This window comes from Myodes glareolus, chromosome 4 (assembly GCF_982192425.1).
Source record: "Myodes glareolus chromosome 4, mMyoGla1.1, whole genome shotgun sequence".
In the NCBI taxonomy this organism is placed as follows: Eukaryota; Metazoa; Chordata; class Mammalia; order Rodentia; family Cricetidae; genus Myodes; species Myodes glareolus.
Genome location: NC_142029.1, coordinates 61,251,402 through 61,272,802, shown reverse-complemented (window position 1 = coordinate 61,272,802; position 21,401 = coordinate 61,251,402). Strand labels below are relative to the sequence as shown.

Genomic DNA, 21,401 nt, shown 5'->3' with positions numbered 1-21,401 from the left:
TTGGCAGACGTTTTTCCAGGGCGCGTTGCTGGTCTTCTGTGCCTGTTTTAGCGTTGCCGGTCTTCTGTGCCTGTTTTAAACAAGAATGCCCTTGTCTCAGGATTTCATTTTGAGCGGGTGGCTCTCCTGACACCTCAATGGCTTTATCACAGTGCTGCTGCCACCTAGTGGCCACAATGCCATATGCTTCAATTTTATTCTGTTTCCCACCGAGAAGATCTTGTTAAGCATAAGGAGGCAGAGTGAAATAAAAGATGGCACATGGCTTGGACTGGAGGGTCACACGCCTGGGTTTGAGCTTCAATATAACTTGTAGGTTTCTGTAGTCAAGTCATCGCACCCTCTAAGCCTGTTTCCTCAAAGTGATAGCACCTGTATACACACACAAATGTACATACATTATAATATGTATATATATAAAACATGCATTATACACACACACACATATTTTTATGTGCATTGGTGTTTTTGTTATGGGTGTCGGGTCCCCTGGAATTGGAGTTATAGACAGTTGTGAGCTGCCATGTGGGTACTGGGACTTGAACCTGGGTCCTCTGGGAGTGCTCTTAATCACTAAATCGTATTTTATGTCTTTTATGGGTGTACAGAAGATAGAATGTGTAAGAGGCAGGCAGATAAGACAAACAGTCACTAAAGTTTAGCATCTATTATACACATTGTTATTAAATAGTGTCATACACAAATACCAACAAATTATGTATTATTAAGTAGATCACTAAGAATAACATGACCTAAAGTGGTATAATTTTAGTAGGAATAATTTTGAGAAATAATTATAAAGATGAAATAAAGACTTTGGCAGTTACTGTTCATACCTTCGTTTTACAGATGGAACAACCGAAGTCTGACAACACATAGCTAGTTAGTTGCAGGGCAGAACTGCTTTATTGACCTCTATTTAGTGTTGAGTGGACTCTTCTGCCTCCCAGTTCTGGGGCAGAGCAAAGGCAGGGCCTGAGTGTAGTTTGTAATAAGTCCTCTCCTTTAGGGTTTTATTTTGGGTCATGGTGAAATCTGGAGGAAAGAGCCCACATCATGCACGACGAGTGCACAGTCCTCAGGTCATGTAGAATAGGTGCAACACACTTGTGCTTTTTTCCCTTCTTCTCATCTGTCTCTGGAGTTTTCTGCATGTCCTCCACCCCTACATTCATTGCCAGGGATGGTGAACATTTCTGTTTCTTTTTCAGTCCCACGCTGGGGTATTCCTTGGGAAGGAGCATGCCTTTTATTGCTATCTAGAGAGCAGTGTATAACATTGAATTTGTAGACTGAAGCAATCTACTTCCCAGAGAAATACAGTTGTTTGAAAAGCATTAGGGTAGAGGGACCAAATCTCTACACCCTAACCTTTAGCTAATTCATGGTTGAAACTTTGAAAGCTTAAGGAAAGAGGACAGTTAAATTTTATTTTTTATTTTTTTTAATATTTATTTATTTGTTTATTATGTATACAGTATTCTGTCTGCAGGCCAGAAGAGGACACCAGGCTTCATTACAGCTGGTTGTGAGCCACCATGTGGTTGCTGGGAATTGAACTCAGGACCTTTGGAAGAGCAGGCAATGCTCTTAACCGCTGAGCCATCTCTCCAGCCCCCAGTTAAATTTTATTTTATGTGTATGAGTGTTTTGCTCGCATATTTATCTGTGTATCATACACGTGCCTGGCGATCCTCTGGAAATAAAGTTATGAATAGTTATGAGTTGCCATGTGGGTGCTGGGGACTGTCCGTGAGCCGGGAAAGGTACACGAGCCGGGAAACTAGCTGGAGATTTAAAAACACACACACAGACAAAGACACGAGGACACGGTCATCCTTGATACAAGAATGCCAACTTTATTGTGCTCCAGGAAAGCTTATACAGGGATCCTTAACTGGTAGCCACGTCCCGTCTCTCGGGATTTTCAGCTGTAAAACCCACCAGAGTTCACTCCCCTGCCACCAGGAACTCACGAGGGTCTCGTGCTCAGAGCAGCTGCAGGCGCAGGAAAACAAGGTGTTTCACTCCAGCAGGCAAAAGGTCCGAGGCAGGCAAAGAAAGTCAAGGGCCAGGGGTCTGCAGCCCCCAACAGAGAATCAAACCTGGGTCCTCTGCAATAACAAGTGTTCTTAACCATTAAGCTTTCTCTCCTGCCCAATAGGACACTTTCTAAGGCATGAAAGGTGGTTGGCCAAGGAATGTTTTGAGGATTTATGAAGAGAAACTTACCACACAACTCAGGATACTTCTGAATTTAAGGGTCTTTTTCTTTTGTATGACTTTCTCTTTTCTATCTCCCCTCTTTGTCCTTCAGTTGTAGCAGTTTGCATAATGAGGAAGGGGAGATGAGGTCGCCCAAGGCATGCAATGGTGCCATGTTGGGACACTGGGCTCAGCTCTCCACTCCTGAGATGAGTCTCATTGGTTTTCTGTCCTTAAGAGCTGGTGGCCTAGAAAGAAGGAGGAGCATGCAAATTCTGTGTGATTTGGGATGAATAGTGGGGGAATGTGTCAAAGACAAGGCACCGTGCAGTGCTGCTGACCTTGTCCTTAGGTTCCAGGGGACAGAGTATGATGCAGGAAGTTTTCTCTTTGAGTCAGTAGGGTCTGTGGCTGACCTGGGAGCTTAATTTTTTTTTTTTTTTTTTTGGAGGGGGGGAGTTGAGATAGGGTTTCTCTGTATAACAACCCTAGCTGTCCTGGAACTAGCTCTTGTAGACCATGCTGGCCTCAAACTCACAGAGATTGTCTGCCTCTGCCTCCTGAGTGCTGGGATTAAAGGTGTGCGCCACCACCGCCTGGCTTAATTTTCTTTAAAGACTTCCTTATTTTGTTTTATGAGTATGGGTGTTTTGCCTGTATGTATGTTTATCACGTGCATACCTGGTGCCTGTGGAGGCCAGAAGAGGGTGTTGCAACTCCTGGAACTGGAGGTACGATTGTGAGTAGCCATGTAGGTTTTGAGAACTGAGCCCAGGTCTTCCTCAAGAGCAGGAATGACTACTGAGCCCTCTCTCCAACCCCTGACCAGGAAGTTTAGCCTCTATATAATGGAGAGAGTTTAACCTCTATATAATGGAGGGAGTTTAGCCTCTGTATAATGGAGGGAGTTTAGCCTTTGTATAATGGCTCTAGTTTTAAAAATCAAGAAACCTATGCTTCAAAAGCAAACAAAAACCCTTGTGTTATGTGAGTGAAAAACTATTTTTCCTCCTATTTTGTAAAGAGATTTTTAAATGTTCCTTGAGAGAAAATGCTTTCCACCCTTACGTTCTTTAAGAATTAGGCCTCGAGGGGCTAGAGGGATGTCTCAGCAATTAAGAGCATGTACTTTCTGTTCTCGAGGATGACCAGAGTTTGGTTCCCAGCACCCAGATCTGGTGGCTCCAATGCCTCTGTGGGCACCAGAGCACATATGTACACACCCATGCATAAGCACATAGTTAAAATTTAAAAAGTCAATCTGACAACAGAAACAGCAAAAGAAAGCAAGCCAAGTGTGGTGCTACTACTCAGGAGGCAGAGGCAGGTGGGCTTCTCTGGCCAGTCTCTTCTACATAACAAAACTGATTCCATACCAGCCAGAGATAAGTAGTGAGACCCTGTCTCAAAAATTAAGTTAAATTCAACAATGAATGAAAAGGCCTAGAATAATTAGGTGTTTCATTGATTTGTAGGATAATGTCAGAAGCAATTTTTTTTTCTTTTAGAATGTGTTTGGTACTAGCATTTTCTTTCTTTCTTTCTTTCTTTTTTTGTTTTTTTGTTTTTTTTCGAGACAAGGTTTCTCTATAGCTTTGGTGCCTGTCTGGAACTAGCTCTTTTAGAACAGACTGGCCTCAAACTTACAGAGATCTACCTGCCTCTGCCTCTCCAGTGCTGGGATTAAAGACGTGTGCCCCCATCACCTGGCTGTGCTAGCATTTCCTGAGTAAGACTCCTTGCTTCTACAGCCATCTTACCCTGCTCTATTTTCACACTGCGACTGCTTTCATTCACATTAGGTTGGAATGTTGGGATTCAGAACAGTGGCTTTTCTCACTCTCTTCATCTTTCCTTTTCTTTTTTCCCCAGTTGCCAGAACAAAGGGGATTTAGTGATGGAAGCCTTGTTGGAAGGAATACAAAATCGAGGGCATAGCGGGTAAGTTTGCCTTTGACTGGGAGCTTCTTGGTGCAATTTAAAATCTTATCTGGTTCTGGTAAGCAGATGCTAGGTTGAGCCACTGCACATTTGTGGATGGCATCCCTCCTTACATCTCAGCCTAACAGTACCAGGGTGGATGGACTCTTGCTTCTGTCCTGCAGTTCAGAGGGCATCAGTAGGTGGAGAGCAGTGAGGTAGGCCGCAATGTGTTCCCAGTAACAGTTGGAAGAAATAATTGCAACAGATGTTGCCCAAGGATGAATTTTTTGAAACAGATTTTTGTTTGTTTGTTATTTTTTTAAGTATCTTTTTCCTGCACAGTAGCCCGTTTGCTGTTGAGGCATTCATTTTGGCTGAAAGAGATGTGACATAATCTTGCCAGGATTCTCCCAAGAGCATCCCTAAAATATTCCAGCAGTGTGGTTAGTAGTAGTGGAAATCTCACTTGGAAAGCCCGATGTGAAACATCCATCTGTGTTTCAAGTGACTTCGGCTTTAGGTTACTCACTAGAGGAGAGCAAAATAGTGTATAGAGTAAGCAGCCGACTGGGTGCAGGATGTGACAGCATAAGAGCAAGGGCACAGACATCCTGGCTTTGCTGCTCTAATGTTTCACTTCTTCAGCTAGGCTTCGGCTGTGAGAGTTTTATCTGTGACAGATGAGAACCACGTGGCATGAGTGGTGTTGGTCTGTTGGTGTTTGTAGGGGATTTTTGACGTCCTGTGAAGCAGAACTGCAGGAGCTCATGAAACAGATCGATATAATGGTGGCACATAAGAAATCTGAATGGGAGGGGCAGACGCACGCGCTGGAGACTTGTTTGGACATCCGTGATCGGGAGCTGAAGACGCTGAGAAGTCAGCTGGACATGAAGCACAAGGAGGTAGACTGGCTGCGCCACTCTTCTTGCTTTCACCTCTGGTTTTCAGTTATCCAGGGTTCTGCACGCCCGTGTTCAGGCCCGAATATAACACAGTTGGAGCAACCCATGCCCCAGTACCCTTGGTTCATTCTGTTGGTAGTTTGACATTTTGTACTAAACATGTTTTTTAAGTATTTGTTAAAAGAAAACATTTGTTTACCAAATTAGTTTCTTCTTTGCTTTTTCTTTTTTGGTGTTTATTCTAATATTTATGGTTTCTTTTAGGAGAAAATTTATTGTGAAGATATAATATTAATATTTACTTTAAGGACATTTTACTTTGCATACCTATAATACATTCTTTATGTAAGGAAGTGTCAGAGGAGCTGGGGCCATGACTGTGTTAGTGCTTGCTGTGCAGCCCAAGGGCCCGAGTTCGCACCCCAGAGCTCACTTGATAAAGATGAGCATGGTGGTGTGCCTCTGTAACCCTAGCACATGAAGAAAATGGAAGAAGGGGCCATGTAACCTTTGCATAACTTTTATCATATTACATGTTTGTATTAATGTCACCAAGTTTAATAGGAGCTGGTTTTGTCTTGTAAATTTAGATCAAAAACAAAGTTAAGTACTGGAGATATGGTTTAATCATAGAGTGCTTACTTAGTATGCTTGAAATCCTAGGTTCAGTTCCCAACATTATCCCCTAATCTCCCAAAAATACAAAACAAAAACAAGAATTGAGTCCTTGCATTTAATAGTTTTCCTCTTTTGTTAAGTTAACAAATCAAGGCTGGAGAAACAGCTCAGTGATGGAGTATGCTTAGCATGTGCACGGTCCTGGCCAGGAGCTCCAGCACTGTAAGCTAAGTTAAGGAAATCTATTTCAGAAAGACCTTTGTTTAAAACTAAGGAAGAACCACCAGATGGTGGTGGCACACACATTTAATTCTAGCTCTCGGAGGCAGAGGCAGACAGATCTCTGTGTTCAGGGCCAGCCTGGTCTACAAAGTGTGAGTTCAAAGCCAGCCAGGGCTACATGGAGAAACCCTGTCTTAAAAACCAGACATAAGTAAAAAAAAATAAGGGAGAAGAAGGAAAATAAAATAAATTTGTAGTCCCATCACCCACTAATATTGGCAGTATTGGGAGAAGTTTAAGAATTTTTTCCTGATTTATTTCTTCTAACTCAGCTGGTACACTAGAAGAACACTGAATACTGAAGGGAAGCAGGAAGTATTGCAGGTGGAAGCATTGTCTCTAAGTTTCCATACAAATTAGTCTGGGAATGACAAGAACTGTAGGTAGATGCTAACCCTAAACCTCATTCTCATTCTGCCAGCTTTGCCTACATGGGATTTGCCCTCATCAAGGCTAATACAAGTTGACTGCTATGCCTAGTATGCTGCCAGGACTGGCAACACATTGTGATTTGGTTGATGATATTGTGTACATGTATGAAATTTTGAAAGAATTAAAAAATTGTCTCCTAGTGATTGACCTTTTGTACTTAGAGTCAAATAGCGCTTTAGTAATATCAGCTGTATCAAATTTAGAATTTTGTAAATGGTATTTGGTAGTCTAGAGTTTATTCTGAAGTTTAGTTAGATCTTTTAAGAATACAGTTTACACAAAGATTGGGAAGGTGATGAGAAAACACACTAAATGTCAGTCACATCGGATTAAAAAAAAGTACCAACAACCTCCCTCCCTCCTAACAACTTGCTGGAGCTGGAGATATAGGTCAGTGGTTAAGAGGACCAGCTGTCTTTCAGAGGACCCAGGTTCAAATCCTAGCACTCATATGGTAGCTAACAGCTGTCTGTAATTCCAGTCCCAGGAGATCTGACACCTTCTTCTGGCCTCCATGGTCACTAGGCATGCATGTGGTGCACAGATTCATGAAGGCAAACACACTTACACATACAAGAATAAACAAACAAACAAACAGATCAATTTGAGTAGACCCATGCTGCTTTTTTGGAAACTACTGTGGCTTCTTCACTTCTCCTGGGGTAAGACAGAAACAGTTATGCTTGGTAACTGAAGTGACATCAGTTTTCTGGTTCAGAAAATGACTGTATGTATTGATGTCTAGGTTGTTTAGTTTGTTAAAATTCACAAAAGAAACTCGCTTTTGTAATTGTGAGACTATTATTGCACTCTGAGGCTGAGTTTTAACTTACTTCTCTGGCTTAGTTTCCATACCATGGGCATTATTACTATTACATAATTGCTTCAACAAGAAAGAGGATTGAGAACTGGAGAACTGGCCCAGAGGCCCTGAGTTCCATTCCCAGCAACCACATGGTGACTCATAACCATCTGTAGTGAGATTGGATGCCCCCTTCTGGTGTGGAAGCATACATGCAGATAGAGTACTCTTGTACATAAAATAAATAAATACATATAATAATAATAATAATAATGATAATGATAATAATAATAGAGGATTGAATGAAAGGTTTCCAGGAAAGGATTTTAAGATTTCAAGTTTGGCATGGGATATTCAGGAAATTTAGAATTGCAGATGTCTAATTGACTTGCTGCTTCCTTGATTGAGTTGTTAGGAATTGATTAAGTTCCTAGATGTTATGTACTTCTGTCAAACACCAGTAATGGGACTCTATTCCATAGACTCTGCGAACCTTATTTCATTAACATATTTTTTTTTCTAGGGCTAGGGTGATGGTTTGGTGGATAAAGTGCTTGCTGTCCAAGCATGAGAGCCAGAGTGTAGATCCCCTGAACTCACTTAAATCCCAGGTGTGCATCTCTTGAAAGGCAGAGATGGGGTCTGGCTAACTAGACTAAGCTGTATGGCAAACTCTGGGTTCAACTGAGAGACCCTGCTTCAGTGGTAAAGTAGAGGGCAGTAGAGGAAGACTCTGATGTCAGTCTTGGGCTTTACAGGGTATGCTTGAGCCGGTTTTGTGTGTGCCCTCACACATGAGAACAGACACGTGCATGCATACACACACACACACACACACACACACACAGACATTCACATACACACAAAAAGCCCCACTTATATCTAATGTGTTCGTAATCTCACATGATATAACAACTAGAAACAGGGCTTTAAGTTTTTGTATTCTGTCCAAGAGGTACAGGCCAAGAACAGTTAGTTCCATGGTGGAAGTTGTCCCAAGGCAGTTGTCCAAGGTGAGATGGGAAGCTTGTGGCCAAATGTGCATCTGTGCCCAGCATCTTTGGTGGGAATGTTTTATTGTGTGTGAATGTCATTTACACTAAGCTTGAGCTTTGTGGGTGGTTGATTTACACCTGTTGTAGGCCCTTATCTCATGGTGGGCTGCTGTTTTTGTGGGTGGTTGATTTACACCTGTTGTAGGCCCTTATCTCATGGTGGGCTGCTGTTTTTGTGGGTGGTTGATTTACACCTGTTGTAGGCCCTTATCTCATGGTGGGCTGCTGTTTTTGGCCAGCACCAGCAGCTTGCCAACCATGCACCAGTGTAAGGCTTTGCTAGCTGATTTGTTTCTAAACACTTCAGAGAGTTGAGATCAGGTTGATTTTGATGGAGTGTCTGCCACTGTTGTCCTTAACTCCAAGTTGACCTAGTGGAACAGTGAGAGTTTCGAGCCCTCTTTCTGTGTTTTTCAGCTGAATGTTTTTGCACAAGTAGCTTCAGCCTGCTCCATCATGTACAAAGTGGGGACCCCTATACCAGTATTGCTGTGAAGACTGAGACTACTTTGAAAGAAATAAGTGATACTTAAAAGTGACCCCTAAGAGTTGGGGATATAGCTCAGTGGTAAGGTGCTTGCTGACTTCTGTAAGCTGTCCACTGACCTCCACACATGCACATGGCATGCATGAGCACATGCACACAATGGATGAAACAAACAATTAGAAAAGAATATCCTTCAGATGGATGACCAGAGCTCCAGGAATAAAATCAAAGCAAGATGCAGCAGCTTATCATACATTCAGTATTGTGCATAGTGAAGTCAATTTGGTGATAAATGGGATTAAATTACATTTTTAATCTCAGGATTACCAGGGAATTGGAAATGCAACCAACTAACATTAGTCTTGTTATGTCAGTGATCTCTGTGTTAGGCTGAGGGAACCTTAAAGTTTATACTAGTTGAGAATATTATCCAGGTTAATAAAAGGAGATCGTAGAATGATGAGAACGGAGTCAGTCCAAAGAGGGCAAGCAGTAAGGAAAAAAGGTGCAGCCCTTATTAAGTATACATAGCACATAAAACAGTAATTTAAATTCAAGTAAGTTCATTAGTTGTAAATGCAGTCACTGACTCAATTAAAAGACAAAAATTAGCTAACGAAGTGAAAATAATGAACCACAGTTATTTAATGATTGTAAAAGCACATGAAGGTTGAAAGTAAATGGCAAAATAAAAATACCTGCCACCCAGACTTGAAGAGAAAGATGATGTGACTATGTTCATACTAGAGAAAGCAAGCTTGACTTGGAATCGCAGAGTGACTAAAGGGGATAGCAGTGCTCCGTCTGGAGGGCGTCAGTTTCAGGACGTGCGGTTGTCACCAACACTGTTTCATTTTGGACCACATTCCTTCCCTCTCATTTCATTCTTAGCCATGAAATATGGCTTTCTGTGTCACCAGAACTCCACTGTACTTGCTCCTCTCAGGACCTCGGAAAGCTGCTCACTCTAAATCTACAACTGTGGGGTAGCTAACTTTCCCAGGACAAACCTCAGCAGGGTGAGGTTGAGTAAGGTCAGCAGGCTCCCATTGCTCATAGAGACAGTTCTGAAACACATCTGTTTGCTTCCTTAGTAGGTTCCCAGGAACACAGCTCCAGCTGCTTACTGTGGTCTTCTGCCCAGGAATAGACCCAGTATGGCCCTTCCTTCCTGTCATCTCACTGTGCTTTCCAAGGTCACTCCAGTTAGCTGTTCAGAAGTCCACATCTCAGATTGCACTTTTAGGAAAACTCAAAATAGGACAAAATAATATAGTAAGATAGTTTTAACCGTTCTTAGATGTATGCAAAAAGTACCAGGACTGTCAGTAGGAATAATGAAGCCACAGTCATGCTTCGGAGTTTTAACACATTTTTCTTAGTAACTGATGGAGGACATTCATAAAGATACAGATTTGAACAGCGTGATCAGCAAACCTGACCTAGTTTATAACTATAGACCATGACACAAGGGAACTGCAGAATGTGCATTTCTTTTCCAGCACAAATGGAATGATTACCAAAGTCGACTCTATCCTGGGCTGTGGAGTGAATTTTGCCATAAACAAAGGCTTGAAATCATAGATAAACTCTTAACATAGCAGAAATAAATTAGAAAAAGATAACTCTGAAAAATATGTGCATTTGGAAGTTAAGAAGTAAGGTTCTGAGTGACTCAGAGAAGTCATAATAGAAATGAAAAGTAGTAGATAGGACTATAATCAAAGTTGAAGGGTGCAGTAGTGTCTAAGAGGGCAATTGAGTATATCAGAAGAAGATAAGTTGAAAATCTATAGGTAGTGATTTATTTCAGAGGTTAGAAGAAAGCTTGTTAAATCCAAAGAATTTAGAGGAAGGAAAATTTAAGAATATACACCAAAATTTGAAAGTAAGAATTTGGAAATATCGTGGCATGAGAAGATGTTCAAAAGAAAATGGAACCTGGGCTAGCAGGATGCCTCAGCAGATAAGGATGCTTGCTGCTAAGCCTAAAGATCTGAGTTCAGTACCTGGTACCCACAGAGTAGAGGGAGAGGACTAATTCCCTCAGGTTGTCCTCTGACTTCTACTCGGTAACTCTAATAATCCAACTGTAAGTAGTTAATAACAGTCTTAAAATGTACAAAGCAAACACAGGATTTAGGGAGAAACTGTATTCGTGGAAACTGTAGAAGCCTTAACACAGCCCTCTTGCTAGTGATAGAACAAGCACATGGAAAGGCAGTTAAGGTGGAGGATTGATCAAAATAAACTTGACCTAATTAATTTTAAACATGTTCTTTTAATGTGACTAAAGCATTTTATTGGGCAACTACAGCAGATTAAATTGTGTTTTTGTAACAAAATAGTTTTAAGCTAAAACTCAATACAGTAGAAGACAACTTTCCAAGTACTTAGAAATTAAGCAATATACTTCTAAAAAGACCTTTCAAGTACTTGGAAAAGCAAAACAGTTTTAAATGACCCTTATTTTTAGATTTGTTCATTTTATTTATAATATATCTATGTTCACCACATGCATGCGTGGTACCCATGGAGGTCAGAAGAGAGCGTTGGATCCCCTGTGACTGGGGTTACAGATGATTGTGAGCCACCATACGGATGATGGGACCTGAATTATGGTCCTCTCTAGGAGCAGTCGGTGCTCTTAATTGCTGAACCAGCTCTTCAGCTTCCCAAATACCTTTAAGTCACGAAGAAATCACAGTAAAAATTAGAATATACTTTGATAATGATAATGACCTTCCTATGGGTCACATTTGTAGGGTTGGATGAATAGACAATTGCAGAGTGTGTACTTACACGTATAAAGGCCTGGGTTTGGTCCCCTGTGGATCAGTATTTATAGGAACAGATGAATGGACAGTGGCAGAGCGTGTGCTTGTCTATGCAGAGGCCCTAAGATCAGTCCTCAGCATAGAACCAAAATAAACTGAAAAACAACACAGCATGCTTTTCACATGGTACCTAAAGAGAGTTTTACCTATCTATATCTCCAGGTTTGTTACAATAGGAAGACTGAAAATCAGTCATTTAAATAACCATTTTAAGAAATCAGAAAAAGCTGGGACGGTGGCTCAGTAAGTGGGTAAATTGTTTGCCACACAAGCATGAGAACCTGAGTTCAATCCCCAGCAGCATGTCAACTGCAGGTATGACTTCTCATGTTTATAATGAGCACTGGAGGGACAGAGACAGGAGGGTCCCTAGTCTAGCTGACCAGATGAGCTATGAAATTGTTGTCACTGGTACCCAATCATTGCAGAACGGGTTAGGACCCCTTCCTTACTCTGATAATCAGGGAAATTATGAAGTAAGTAGTAGCTACTCATTGTCTTTCAGTCTGTCTCTGATGTTACTGAACTGTGCTTTACTTGTAGAAAGTTTTACACGTTTCTAAAAGTGAAATATTTTTGGTTATCAAAACATTTAAACTTATATATGCTATTTTTATAAGAATTTATTTATTTTAACAAAGAGAATTGGGAAAATAAATCAGACAAGGAGTGTGAGTCTTGAACTAACTTTAAATTTGTAAAAGAAGGACTGGAGAGGTGGCTCAGAGGTTAAGAGCACTGGCTGCTCTTCCAGAGGTCCTGAGTTCAATTCCCAGCAACCACATGGTGGCTCACAACCACCTGTAATGAGATCTGGTGCCCTCTTCTGGTATACAGACAGAAAATTGAGTACATAATAAATAAATAAATCTTAATTTATAATTATATAAATTTATAAAAGCATTATTCATATTTTAAGGCTAACCATGTAGAAACATTGAGAATGTTAGTTTGCAAGGAAGTGCAAGGATTGGTTTCTGTTTTTGTGTTGCAGGGATGTTATTTCAATGCTAATACTGAATTGTACTACCCCTTTCTGCTTTTAGATTGGAATGTTGCATCAGCAGATAGAAGAACATGAAAAAATCAAGCAAGAAATGGCCATGGAGTATAAGCAGGAATTAAAGAAACTGCAGGAGGAAGTGAGGCTATAGTTCTGTGACGTGATGTGTAGTTGTCCTTTCTCTGTAACCTTGACTGCTTTAGTTCTGTGACGCGATGTGTAGTTGTCCTTTCTCTGTAACCCTTGACTGCTGTTGAGAGCTGGTTACTACTTTATATGGTAGGAAGTACATATCGTACTTGATACCCTGTGGGAAGTATGTGGTAGAAATATATTTTCTGACCTTGAATCTCGACAAAGAATCTTGTCTAATACACTTGCTATTACCTAAACCAGCAATTGACTGAGACCTAAAGGAAAAAGAGCTATATTTGTATAATATTAAAATCTTGTTACCAGAAACTTAATATTTTAAGTTGTAAGTTAATTCAATAGCTGATTTTTAAATATTGAAAGAGACAAAAGGCTTAGAAATATTTTGGGATTAAGAAAAGCAAGGGCTGCGCGATGACTCATTGGGCCGAGGCCTGCAAGCTGTCCCTTTACCTCCCGTAGTGGGCTGTAGAGTGCACACTCTTCCCTCCCCAACACTCCACCTCCCACAAATAAAGAAATATTTTTAAAAGCTTTTTTTTTTTTTAAAAGGAAGAAGATTGGGAAGCAAGAGCTAGCTCAACAGTTGGCAGTTGGTAGTGTAGTGCCCTTGCAGAGCACCCCAGTTCAGTTCCCAGAACCCACATTAGGAAGCTCACAACCACCCATCCCTCCAGCTTGAGGGATCTGACGCCCTCTTCTGGTCTCTGTGGGCATCTGTACTTGCATGCACATACCAACATAGAGACATAATTAGAACACACATAATTAGAAATTAAAAATAAAATCTTTAAAGTGAAGAAAACTTTATTTCAGTATTTAATTTACCTTTTAACTATGGGGAAAATTGCCTTTGTTTTGGTTGAAGTCAAAGTCTGTTTACTGGGCATTAATACCCTTAGAAGTATGTCTTGAGACCCACTCACCTAAAGGGGAACAGTTACTGCTTCCTCTCTTATGTCAAGTGGGTCATGGGTGTCTATGAATGCATTGCAATTGTAGTAGAACCAGACTTTTTGTTTTCTTTTTTCGGCCTGGAAATTTCACTGCTAGCATTTATTTCTCACACATACACATGCAAGCAGGCATATACTTTGAGATAAGGTATCTCAGGCTGACCTCAGATTTTTCATGACCTTGATCTTCTGATTTTTTTTTCCAGCCTCCACTTAACTGTGTGATTACCTCATTTGCTACCATACCCAGTTTATGTGGTCCTGGGGATCCAGCCCAGACCCAGTGCTGACTAGGTCAGCACTCACCAGCAGAGCTTTATGCCAGCCCTAGAATTTTTAAGTTTTATTTTTTCTTTTTCTTTTTTTTCTTTTTCTTTGCAACTCTAGCATGTTGCCAATCTATTTTCAATAAGATAATTTAGTACCACTTTTGCTTTATAATCCCAGTTTGTCTGACCACCACAATTTACTAGCTCTGAAAATTTAAGTAAATAAATAACTGTTTTTACAGTTAGGCAGACTGAAGAGAAGCTATGAAAAGCTGCAGAAAAAGCAACTAAGAGAATTCAGAGGAAATACCAAAAGTCTACGGGAGGATCGGTCTGAGATTGAGAGGCTAACTGGAAAAATAGAGGTATGTTCACAGCAGTAGTCTCAGTCGCGACCGTCAGCCTTTGTGTAGGAAATGCTATTTCCTATGAAGCGAGTTCCTGCCATCTCGAGGGCTGCCTCTGAGCTACTCAGTAGTACAGCCAGCCCATCATCACTTGCTCCCCTGTGGCTGATAGGGTTCTAGGCCATCAGTAATTCTCAAGAGGGTTGTTCTACCCTACAGGGCCATTGGAAATGTATGGAAGTTTTGTTTGTTTTTTGTTGTTGTTGTTAAGATGATGGAGCATGAAATTGGCATTTAGGGTACAGGGAGAAGGAGTAGCCAACATGCTTGGGACTGTATCCTGGAGAAGATCCTAGTATTCAATACCTTCCATTCTAAGAACAGTGACCATCAGTTAGTAGCAGCATCCTGTTTATCACCGTGGCTCCACACCTAACTGAGTAGGTGTCAGCAAATGTGGGGAATTCTTGGCATTTTCTTGCAGAGAGTACTCTGCTCATCAGGTGGTTTAGTTTCAGCTCCCATTTAGATGGAACCGGAGTTACAAAGGGTTCGTCTCCCTCTGCTGATTTTGTATTTTCTCTGTAACTCCATGATTACTGACAGGAGGCAGTGAGTTCCCTCTCTGTATGAGTTCTGCAGTGCATTTAACAGTCACCAGGGTGCTTTGCGACCTCAGAGAGTCTGATTAGAGTAAGCATAGGATCTAGGAATCCACACTTTACCCTATTTGAGAGACACCGGCCAGCACCTCTGTGTGACTACTTAAACATTTTCTATTCTGGGTCATCTGTCACACACAAATGCCAGTATACTTTACTGTCTGGAACTGTAATTCTCATGTTTAGTGTTCTTTTATACTTTACTATTTTTATAGATTTAGAACTTGGACGCAGAGTACCATACAAATACTACTTCCCCTCCAGCCGTCTTCACTGCTACCTTTTCTCCCTGCCCTTGTCCTCTGGCCCAGGTTACTGCACTGACTCTGGGAGTCCATTTCCAGCTCATTATTATCCTCTTCAACATTGCTCTCATCTTAACGTTTGAGGGTTTCATCCACAGACATAGTATGTATCACACTCTGCCTTTGGAGTTTCTTAGCATCCTTTCTTCTGTATCTATTCTGTTCTCCTCAGTTCTCTTTATGAGATGCTTTCAATATTTAGCCATTTCCATGTTTCTGCCAGTCCATGAGTATGGCAGACCTTTCCATTCTCCGGTGTTTTCTTCCATTTCCTTCTTTAATGTTTTAAAGATGTCATTGAAAAGATTGATTATTGTCTTGGTTGTGTTATCTCATGGTATATGTATGTGTGTGCATATGTGTATTTATTTAATTTTGTAGTATTTTAAAACTGTTGTGAATGAGATTACCCTTTTGAGCTCTTTGTCAGGGTGTCTGGTATTGGCTATTGAAAAGCTACTGAGTTTTGTGTGTGGACTTTATATTTTGCTCCTTTTCTGAAGGTGTTTATCAGTTCTGGAAGCTGTCTGGTAGTGGGAGTAGAGTTTTCATGTACGGAATCATTGTGTCCAAAGAAAGAGTTGTGTGACTTCTTCCTTTATTTGTATGTCTTTTCTTCCTTTAGCTTTTTGCTCTAAAACTCCAAAGACTGTTGAATAACAATGGAGAAAATGTATGTCTTTGCCTCTCATTCTTCATTTTAGTGGCAGTGTTTGGGCTTCTCCCTATTTAATATGTTGACTATAGGCTTGCTATATATGTCCTTTATTATGTTGTGATATTGTTCTTTACTGTTAATTTTTTCAAGGCATTTATAAGGAAGGGCTATTGGATTATGTCAATATCCAATATTTTCTGCATCAATTAAGAGGGTCATGTGATTTTTGTTCTTGTGTTTGTTAATATGATGCATTATGTTTGTATATGTTGAATCATCCTTGTATCCTTGTAATGGTGCATACTTGATCATAGTGAATGATCTATCCTTTCTCTCTAAGGCAGTGTTTATGTTTTCCAGTTGATGTGTTTCTTGCAGGCAACAAATAGATGGATCCTATTTTTTAATCCAATTAACTAGTCTGTGGAGGGAGAGAGAGAGAGAGAGATAGTTGTATAGAGTTGTATGTACACATGCCTTTGTGTGCCCATATGAGCACATGTGGAGGCCAGAGGGAGAAATTGTGTGTCTTCCTCTGCCAATTTCAAGTTTATGTTTTGAGTCAGGGTTTTTTAGTAAACCTAAACCTTGCCATTTTGGTTAGGGCGGCTGACCAAGCAAGCTCCTGGGATCCTATTGTGTCCCCCTCCAAACACTGGAATTACAGGCACACACAGCCATGGTCAAGTTTTTATGTGGGTCCTGGGGATTTGAACTCAGGGACTGTTGCTTTCTCGGTAAGCACTCTTACCCACTGAGCCAGCTCCCTAGCTCTAGTCTGTGTCTTAGAGAATTGAAACCATTGCTATTCAGAGATACTAGTTGAAAGTTATTGTTCATTTCTGTCATCTTTTTTTGTAGTGTCTGGTGTCTTCTTAATTCTCATTTGTCCATTGAAGTTTGTTCTTTCCTTTTGCATCATGGATGTTTATCTTTCTCATCAGTATGCAGATTACTCCAGTATTACTACAAGGTCAAGAATTCCTTTAGTTTGTGTTTATCAAGGAAAATTTTTCTTTCTCCTTCAGTTCAGTGTGTTGGTAATATTCTGTTGTTGTGCTGAAACACTATGGCCAAAACCAACTTGGGAGACAAGAGTTAATTCAGTTTATAGCTTATCGTCTGTCACCAAGGGAAGCCAGGGCAGGAGTTCAAACAATGCAAAAACTTCAGGCAGGAACTGAAGCAGAGACAATGGAGGAATGCTGTCTTCTGATTTGCTTCCTCAACTTACTCAAGTGCTTTTCTTACACAGCCCAGACCCATCTGCCCAAGGATGGCAGCTCCTACCATAGTCGCTAATCAAGAAAGTGCCCCGAAGACATGCCAATCTGATGGAGGTACTCCTCAGTTGAGATTCCCTCTTCCCATATGTCTAGTTTGTGTCAAATTAATAAAAACCAACTAGAACAATGGTTGCAGTGGTTACAATAATCTAGGTTGGCAATATTGTCTTTCAAAGCTTGAATTACATTTTTCTCTGCCTTGGCTTTTAGAGTTATTGTTGAAAAATCTTTTATTCTGATGACTTTACCTTTGTGTATGTATTTGTACATTTTTCTTGCAGCTTTGGTACTCTCTGTTTTGCATGTTTAGTGTTTAACTGTAATATGATGTGGAAAGGTTCTTTTCTGGTCTTGACATTCTAGATGTTTTTATGTCTTGATTGCTCTGCTCCTGTACTTGGGTTTTAGTTCATGGCGGTGAGTGTATTTTCTGCAACTTTATCCTGATATTCTCACTCTTCTATGCTAATGAACTATAGATTGCTCTTTATGTATGTATGTGCACATGTGTATGAACATACCTGCGTGTATGTGCATGTGTGTGTGGCGGCTAGAAGTCAGCGTCCGTTAACTCTCTACCTTACTATTAGAGACAGAGTCTCTCACTGAACCTGACACTCACTGATCCAGCTAGACTGGCTGGCCTGTAAGCGTAGGGATCCCTCTGTTAATACTGCCTTAGCACTGGGATTTCAGATGTGTGCTGCCATGCCCAGCATTTTCTAGTGAGTACTGGCATATATGCTTGCATGGCAAGCATTGTTTACATACTAAGCCATCTTACCAGCCCCTACATTTGGTCTTGTAATGGTATCTTGTGGATCTTGTACATTGTATTCATACTGTCTTATTATCTTTTTCTTAAAAAAATATTTAATTTAGTTTTATGTACACTGGTGTTTTGTCTGCATTCATGTCTGTGTAAGGGTGTTCGATTCTTGGAACTGGAGTTACAGACAGTTGTAAGCTGCCATGTGGGTGCTGGGAATTGAACCAGGTCCTCTGGAAGAATAGTCAGTGTTCTCAATCACTGAGCCATCTCTTCAGCCCTGACTTTCTTATTATATTTGTCATTGTCATGCTAATTCATCTACTTTGTCTTCAGACTCTAAAACTCTATCTTTGATTTGATTTATTGTTAAGTTTTTATTTGATTCAGTAAGATTTTTTTATTTATAAAATTTGTTTGATCCTTTTTTTTCGGTATTTCTATCTCTATTGAGTTTCTCTTTCATGTCCTGTATTGACTTTCTTATTTCATTTCGATGGGTCTTTGTGTCCTCTTTGAATTCCTTCAAAAGTCTATGTCATGTTTGATTTCATTAAATATTGTTATTTACTCATTCATTCAGTGTGTATGCCATGTCTGTGTCACCCTCCAGTGAGTGTGGCTGGGCTTTTTTTTTTCTTTTTTTAAATATTTTCTAAATCAGTGCTGGCACATATGATGGAATGCCATACAGACAGACTGACTGACTGACTGACTGAATGGAATGTCAGAAAGCTGACATAACAGTCTAAAGAACAATCTAAAGCTGAGGATCCCTGAAGGACAAAGATGGGAAGGTTAAGGGTCTTTTCCCTTTGATTTGCCTTATTTTCAGAAATGTTAAGTTCATTTTCATGGTGTACAATTTGAAATTCTGTTCATCAACTATAACTTTTAACTATTTGGCTCTGGGTTATTAATAAATACCTGTTAAAATGTGGTACATATTTTCCATATTGTTCAAGCTTTTGCAATTCTTCTGTGTAATAATAAAATTTTGACTATCAAAAATACTGGTTTAGCAGAATATGAAGTTAGAATTGGGCTATTGAGTTACTGATTTGGAAATCTGTTCAAATCTCTTCAGTTCTCGGTTTGGATGTCAGGAATTTAGATGGCAAGGGAAATACTATTATTTCAGATTACTTTTCTGTAAAATTATACAAAATGGTAACAGATCTGTGAAGCAGATCTGTGAAGATGCTCATGAGCCCACTTTCGGGTCTGTTTCTTCCTCTTCACCGTTAGGGTGTTAAGTTCAGAAAGACAGGCACTGTGTGAGCAGAATCATTATTCCTCTGCAGCTCAGTCAGCTAAGTGAGTAATGGAGCTCCTGCTGAGGAGAAGGGTAGAGCTGGACCCAGGAGTGGGAGGCTGGGGAAGCAAAGTGAGAGTGTTGCAGTCCAGGAAGCACTTAGGGGCTAAGTACCGGAACTGTCTCCTCAGGAGTTCCGTCAGAAGTCTCTGGACTGGGAGAAGCAGCGTTTGATTTATCAGCAACAGATATCTTCTCTGGAAGCACAGAGGAAGGCTTTAGCTGACCAGTCGGAGATCATTCAGGTAAGATTAAGCTGTCCAGCAGACGGGTTTTGACTGAATTTGATTGACTGCCATGCACCTTCTGATGGTTGTCGTTGTCTTTCTGGATTCTCTCTGCTAACCTTTGCATGACAAGCCCATCTTCCTCTACTGTGGCTCAGCATCTAGAGCTCAGATCCTCCTCTCCCTGCCTCACCCTTCTTCCACGCTGTCTTCACTCTCTTGAATTTGGTTTCTACCTATCCCACCATGCCTCTCTCCTCTGTCTCCCTTCTTTCTGCTTCTGTCATTGGTTTTTTTGGCTCTACTTCCATCTGCTTTGTTTTTTTCCGTGACAGCTTGAGCACTTTGGCCAAGGTGCCTCAGCCAGAGATCTCAGTTTTTGGCTGTTTGGAAAGAATCTCACTGCACTGGTGTGCACGCGAATGAAAATAATGTCTTTGTGGCTGCAGAAACTGATGACTTCAGCAAAAACTAAGTAGACACTGAATTTTTCCAGGATATGTCTTCTTGGGTCATAGCCAGTTCCTTTGCCTTTTTCCTTTAAAATCAAGAAGACAGAAAGAAATAAGCAGAGAGAGGGTAGTAAGTTTGTATAGCCACTCCCTGTTACCTGTTGGATGCTTGTCTGTTAGCTGTGTTATTTGTAGTATGACAATCCGTCCACACTGGTAGTTCTCAGTTTCTAGAATGCCAGTAAGTTCAGAGAGCTAGAGGGAGATGTTCCTGTTTGTTTGTTTTTTCTTTTAAACCTTCATCTTCTTTGGCCCCCTGAAATACCAGTTGTCTGGCACACTACTGTGAATGGTTTTGCTGTGAGGAACTCCACTGAGACTTGCAGGACACCCCTGCACCCCAGAGAACAAAGACTGCATTGTCAAATTCAAGGAGCTACCAGCCAAAGTGGGACAGTGGAGCCCTCATTGAGGGAGGGCATGGGAATGGGGTGAGATTTTAACCTAATTGAGAAAGCTCTGTGTTCTTAAAGGCTGTATACTGCTGTATTCTAATTATAGGCATTAGACTGGGAAAGAACAAATTGAGTTTTTAATTTTTCAGTCCTCATTTTATTCATGTTGTTTATTGATTACATAGCCTTTAAGCCACTATCAAATTACTATTGTGATTAATTCTATGTAATTCAAACTTCCCTGTTAGTAAAAATAGAGTTTTTGTTTACCATTCACTTGACTAGAGCTAGAATAAGACACCTTTAAAGAGCTGACATCTGTTGTATCCACTAAGGATGTCTGAATAATTCTTATAATAGTTTTTTTTAATTCTTATCATTGTTTTCTTTAAAATAAAGTCATCTGATAAATGTACTTCTCTTTCTCCTTTGACAAACTAAACAAGAATTAAAGCTTCTTGTGACTCAGTTTGTCAATCAATGCTGTATGATTATCATTCCTAAACATTTAATTAAATTCTATGTGCCCATTACCTGCTGTTAATAGTTGTCATCATCTTGTCAATCTTGTGTATGAGTGGGTGTCAGAAATGTATTACAGCAATGTACCTAATTTTCTTTCTTTCTTTTTGTTTTTTTTTTGGAACATGGTATTACTGTATAGTCCTAGCTGTCCTGGAACTCACTATGTAGACCAGACTGACCTCAAACTCACAGAGATCCACCTGTCTCTGCGTGCCCACCACCACCTGGCTATGCCTGATTTTCTCTTCAGTGTGGTATTGAACTCATGGCCTCACTTATGCTAAGCAAGCACTGTACCAGTGAGCTAAACCCCATGCCATTTAAACTGGCTTTCTGTGTGCTGTTCATTAGTGTTAATAACACTACATTTTTGTACATTTTTGTACAGCTGTTCTTTGGAACTTTTTTCTTCTTTGTTTGGATATGGCTTTAAAAAGTCAATATATTTTCTTTTATCTATGTGTATGGGTGTT

At 40.4% G+C, this 21,401-nt stretch overlaps 1 protein-coding gene across 10 annotated transcripts in view; it reads left to right on the top strand.

The window, feature by feature from the left end:
- Positions 1-21,401, top strand: part of Cep63 (centrosomal protein 63) — a 45,666-nt gene that overhangs the window by 5,186 nt on the left and 19,079 nt on the right. For all 10 annotated transcript variants that reach the window (XM_048417621.3, XM_048417618.3, XM_085689630.2 and 7 more), the window contains 5 exons: positions 4,078-4,146; positions 4,856-5,033; positions 12,593-12,688; positions 14,170-14,292; positions 19,401-19,514. In XM_048417621.3, the coding sequence (XP_048273578.2) occupies positions 4,103-4,146; positions 4,856-5,033; positions 12,593-12,688; positions 14,170-14,292; positions 19,401-19,514 (555 nt within the window). In that variant the 5' untranslated portion in view covers positions 4,078-4,102. The remainder of the gene's footprint in view (positions 1-4,077; positions 4,147-4,855; positions 5,034-12,592; positions 12,689-14,169; positions 14,293-19,400; positions 19,515-21,401) is intronic.